The following is a 6213-nucleotide window of genomic DNA, read 5'->3' on the forward strand; positions in this document are numbered from 1 at the left end:
TTTTTTTTAAAAAGTCATTAAATTTTTTTTACGGACAAATTTAATTAGTGAAATAAATATTATGGTATTATTGTATAATGAGAACTGCTACTACAGCGGCCTTCTCCTTGCAGTGTGTTTGGCACACTGTTTGATATGTTGAGAAGAAATAATTTTTTTAATGTTTTGAGTAAATAATTTATTCAAGGAAGCTGCAGGAACATGGGAAATGGTATATATCAACATGGCCTCCAAAAAGAATATATTTCTTCTTCGGAATCTTTTAGGCTCAAAAAGTCAAAGGTTATTAATTTTGTCATATTGCACCAAAATTCATAAAGAATATATATAATAAAGAAAAAACTACTTCGTTAGACATACATTGATACCACATATATTAATTTTATTTATATTTTTAAATAATTACGTATCTTACCACTAGTTAAGAGTTTTTTATCATATATCGAGAAAGATATATCTAAATACATGTATTTTTATTATCAAATATACTAAAATAGAGAGAGAGACAAGCGAGATAGTCTCGTATCTCAGATACATGTGAATTACACTGGTTACACACTAGATACATGTATCTATATGTATATGGGATACCAGAACATAGGAGAATGGTGAGTGAGAGAGAGACGAGTGAGATTTGTCTCTGTATCACATATATATGTGAATCCACTTGGATACAATGTATTTAGAACAAATTACACCTAATTTTGACCCCATATATTCCGAGATACATATATCTGGACATATCTGAACACACCAAATTCAAATAAAATTTATAATATTACAAACTAACATGTATCTAAGTAATTAACTTCTAAATTAGTAGAAATTTTGTAAGTTTTCGTATCATAAAAGGGATTGAGCCTAAGCCGTAAGTTTTCCTATAATAGGAAAAGAGCTTAATTTAATTCATTCCCCAGATAAACTTCTATCGTTGAATCAAGTTAATTCATATAATTAAAAAAAATATATTGCATAGCTCATGTGTAGGGTAACATACCGTGGGCCTGAATTTGTATGAAATAAGAAGATACTTTTATTTTGTAATTTGTTAACTCACGTTAATGCAATACGAGGGTCTTCACTACTTTGACATTAAAATAGTGATTTTTTATTTATTTAAATATTTAAACTTATCACTTTTTAAAATAAATATTAAATTAAACTTAATTACATCATATTTATACGCCAAAAATATCAAGTCCATACTTCAAGGACCAAAAAGATAATTTTATCAAGAATTTGTATTTGCGAATAGTGAATTTGTATTTACGAATAGTGATAAAGTATTATCAGATTATAATGCGCATTAGGAGAAAGACATCCAGAATAATATAGATTGTAATCAATCTTAGGTTGATTGCAGGTCAAATATGGGGTTCTGATTCGTACGTCAATAAAAATAAATAAATAAGTAAATAAATTAATTAAAATATTATAATGAATTGATTTATTACCATACAAATATATATTATAATTTATTTTAGAACAAATCATTTAATTCATACCATTTAAAATTTATCAATATTAATAATATTATCATATATTTATTTTACATTTAATGAGATTAATTTAATATTATTTAATTTACATTATCTAAAAAAATAAATTTACGAACAAATATTGAACCTGTACCTAACACAAATTTTTCGTAACTAGTATATATATAAAATGACACCTTGATAGTGATGAAAGAAAATAATTGAGGCAAAGCGGAGGGTCTTCATAGTATAATTCATTAGTTTATTATGCTTCGGCTAACGAGGAAGCACACATGAGCTGTAATGAATACTGCCAAATTTATATTGCATGTCTGCCAAGTGCTGTAAAAAAAAAAACACCTGTATACAACGGAAATGAGCCGGGTAAGTATATGATGAGTCACTTTCGGATATATAAGTTCTAAATGATAAAATTAAAATATATTAATTCCAAATAATAAAGTTGATGGTATATCAATTTTAAATGATCAAGTTAAGAATATATCAAATACTTTTCTCTGTATTTTATTATAATACTAAAACAAAAGAATTTGATATATCTTTGTTGTAAAAATTTATATATATCCATATCGTAAATATAAATGCCTCAGATATATCTTTATATAAATGACCTAAATATATCTTTTTTATTTAATAAAAATGAAAAAATAATATTTTTTTAAAAAGATAATCTATGTAGGGGTATATTTAATCCTTCTCACATGTGAATTTTTTTTTACTTCTTTAATTCAACGACTTGAGTTTTAAATATTTTCCTTATATGTCTATTTGCTTATCATTATGAGTTTATTATTCTTATTCCATTTTTTTATTTGAAAATATGAGAAAAAATAAAGAAAGAAGTATAAATAAAAAAAAAGAAAACGGTTAAGACTATTTTTTTACAACTATATTATAATTTATTTTTTACAAGAAAATGAGCGAAAAAATAAATTTGATTACAAAGATAATAAGCCTAAATTATTCATTGAATAAAAGAAGGCCCCCAAAAAAGACAGAAGGATCAAATATACCTTTTTAACTTTGCTAAAGGATCATATATATAAATTTATTTATTTTCAATAAAAAATTAATAAAAATTAGAATTTTTTTTTTCCCACTTTCATTAGATAAAAGAAGTATGTTTGAGTAACGGTAGAAATATATGTGAGTCAGTTGTATTGCGAATGGTATATCAGGTTTAAATCACAAAGTTTACTGATATATCAAGTTTATTCCCTAATATTAATATTAATTGGCATATAATTCTGAGTGAATTTGAAAAATGAGTAGTTATTATTAAGAGTAAAATATAAAATAATTATTTTTTCTTTAATATATTAAAATAAACGAGTGAAAGTAAAGTTTAATATACTGAAAAATTAAAACTGAGCAGGAAATACATACTCGTGGATGCAAGGGAGAGGAGCCTTAAGACGGTAATCACCTCTATAAAAACCAAGCAATTTAACACATTTGCTGCAAAGGAAGTTCCTGATCTTGTACGTACGTACTCCATCCTATAATGGCAAATAAGCTCAGGTAACTAATTATTTAAATTAATGGTGCTGATCGGGAACATTAATTTAATTTCTTTCTTTCTTTTCTCTTGCTCATGAATTAACTAGTTGTTTCAATTTGTCTGTGTATTGTTATTTATTATCACTACCTCCCAGTATCAGAATTGAGTAATTTGTGCGACTGCTTTTCTTGGATAAAATGTGTACCTTTAGGTTTAATCAAATGTTTAAAGTGGTATGCATGCATCCTGCAGGTTGGAGGGTAAAGTGGCTGTAATTACGGGTGCTGCAAGTGGCATTGGTGAAGCAAGTGCAAGATTATTCGTCCAACATGGTGCTTGTGTGGTCATCGCTGATATTCAAGATGAACTCGGTCTACAAGTAGTGGCGTCCATCGGAACAGACAAGGCCACCTACCGTCACTGCGACGTCACAGATGAGAAACAGGTAGAGGATACCGTAGCCTACGCGGTCGAGAAATACGGTACTCTCGACGTCATGTTTAGTAATGTTGGGACGTTGCACTTCTGCAGCGTCCTCGACATGAACGTGACGACCTTCGATGAGACCATGGTCATCAACGCTCGAGGATCCGCGTTAGCCGTTAAGCATGCGGCTAGAGTCATGGTTGCTAAGAAAATCCGCGGATCCATTATATGCACCGCGAGTTTAGAGGGTATCCTAGCGGGGGCTGCTTCCTTAGCCTACGTAGCGTCAAAGCATGCAGTCGTAGGCATTGTGAAAGCGGCGGCACGTGAGCTAGGTCCGCACGGGATCAGGGTGAATGGGGTGTCGCCTTATGGCATAGCGACGCCCCTGGTGTGCAAAGCCTACGGGTTGGACATGGCTCCACTGGAAGCAGCAATATGTGGAAATGCTCACTTGAAAGGTGTTACGTTGAGCACGATGCATGTAGCACAAGCAGCACTTTTCTTGGCGTCCGATGAATCCGCTTACATAAGTGGTCAAAATTTGGCTGTTGATGGTGGTCTTAGTTCTATTTTGAAGTTAGAATAAATCATCCCTCTCTCGTTGGTGTGCTGTGATGTTGGCCTTACTTCTATTTTGAAGCTACAATAAATCTTTTCCACTCTTGTGAGTGTACTGTTTTCTCTTCTCAAAGTGGTCAACTTTGAGTTTACTTATTTGCTTGTGAATATCTACTCAACTTTAAGCGAGTTGTGTAGATTATATATGTTTGGGCTTATGTTAAACACTGTTAATATCGAGAGAAATATAAAGTAAAATGATACATTTAGAAATAATTATCAGATTATAAGCATTAGGAGAAAGACATCCTGAATAATATAGATTGTAATCAATCTTAGGTTGATTGCAGGTCAAATATGGGGTACCGATTCGAACGTCAATAAAAATAAATTAAATAAATTAATTAATTAAAATATTATAATGAATTGATTTATTACCACACAAATATATATTATAATTTATGTTAGAGCAAATCATTTAATTCATACCATTTAAAATTTATCAATATTAATAATATTATTATATATTTATTTTACATTTAATAAGATTAATTTAATATTATTTAATTTACATTATCTAAAAAAATAAATTTACGAGCAAATATTGAACCTGTACCTAACACAAATTTTTCGTAACTAGTATATATATAAAACGGAAAAGGGCTAAAATTACCCCTGAACTTTGAAAAATAGTTTATTTATGTCCTTCGTTCTACTTTAGGGCCAATTATACCCCTACCGTTATACTTTGGGCCAAATATGCCCTTGAGTATAACAGAATGCCACGTGTCAATTTCTCAGTGGTCAACTTATTTCCCCTTTTAAATGTATTTTTTTAATTTTTTTAAATCTGTTTTTAAAACCATTTTTTTAAAATATTTTTTTTAAAAAAAATCTATTTCGTTTTTTTATCTATTTTTAAAACTGCTTTTTAATTTTTTTTTTTAAAATCTGTTTTTTATGTATTTTTTACAATATGTTTATTTTATTTTATTTTAAATTTGTTTTTAAAATAAATTTGCATTCACAGATTTAAAAAAAATATATTTAAATAGCAGATTTTTAAAAATAGATTAAAAATGGATTTAAAAAACATATAAAAACAGATTTTAAAAATAAATTTAAAATAAAAATTTTTAAATCTGTTTTTTTATGTATTTTTTACAATATGTTTATTTTATTTTATTTTAAATTTGTTTTTAAAATAAATTTGCATTCACAGATTTTTAAAAATAATAATTTAAAAAGCAGATTTAAAAATAGATTAAAAAATGGATTTAAAAAACATATAAAAAACAGATTTTAAAAACAAATTTAAAATAAAATAAAATAAACTGATTTTAAAAAATAGATAAAAAAACAGATTTAAACTCAAGGGCATATTTGGCCCAAAGTATAACGGTAGAGATATAATTGACCCTAAAATAGAACGAATGACATAAATAAACTATTTTTCAAAGTTCAGGAGTAATTTTGACCCTTTTTCTTATATAAAATGACACGTTGATAGTGATGAAAGAAAATAATTGAGGCAAGGCGGAGGGTCTTGATAGTATAATTCATTAGTTTATTATGCTTCAGCTAACGAGGAAGCACCCATGAGCTGTAATGAATACTGCCAAATTTATATTGCATGTCTGCCAAGTGCTGTAAAAAAAAAATTGTATACAACAAAAATGAGCCGGGTAAGTATATGATAAGTCACTTTCGGATATATAAATTCTAAATGATAAAATTAAAATATATTAATTTTAAATAATAAAGTTGATGGTATATCAATTCTAAATGATCAAGTTAAGAATATATCAAATATTTTTTTATGTATTTTATTATAATACTAAAAGAAAAGAATTTGATATATCTTCGTTGTAAAAAATTATATATATCCATATCGTAAATATAAATGCCTCAAATATATCTTTCTATAAATGACTTAAATATATTTTTTTCATTTAATGAAAATAAAAAAACAATATTGCTTATATGAATAATAGATAACATATACGTTTATGCTAGAATACATAAACTTGCTGAAATTTAATTCGATAAATATCTTTTGAAGTATGAGCATCACCTTCAAGCAAATTCACAAGTTAGAAATCTGCGGTCTTCTACAGTGATCCCAAATTCACAGCCGAACTCTATCAATACTTGAGTGGGCAAGTATTGTATCGAAAACCCTACATCTATTCTTTTTTAGGTTAGAAGAACCTCTATTTATAGGGA

At 27.8% G+C, this 6213-nt stretch overlaps 1 protein-coding gene across 1 annotated transcript; it reads left to right on the plus strand.

Annotated features, from left to right (window-relative positions):
• Positions 1 to 2913: 2913 nt before the first annotated feature.
• On the plus strand, positions 2914 to 4143 carry LOC129884835 (short-chain dehydrogenase reductase 3b-like). Its single transcript, XM_055959112.1, has 2 exons — positions 2914 to 3020; positions 3253 to 4143. Exons 1-2 carry the CDS (start codon positions 3004 to 3006, stop codon positions 4013 to 4015), a joined length of 780 nt encoding a protein of 259 aa, XP_055815087.1. The 5' UTR covers positions 2914 to 3003; the 3' UTR covers positions 4016 to 4143.
• Positions 4144 to 6213: the final 2070 nt, after the last annotated feature.

This window comes from Solanum dulcamara, chromosome 4 (genome assembly GCF_947179165.1).
Source record: "Solanum dulcamara chromosome 4, daSolDulc1.2, whole genome shotgun sequence".
Classification (NCBI taxonomy): Eukaryota; Viridiplantae; Streptophyta; class Magnoliopsida; order Solanales; family Solanaceae; genus Solanum; species Solanum dulcamara.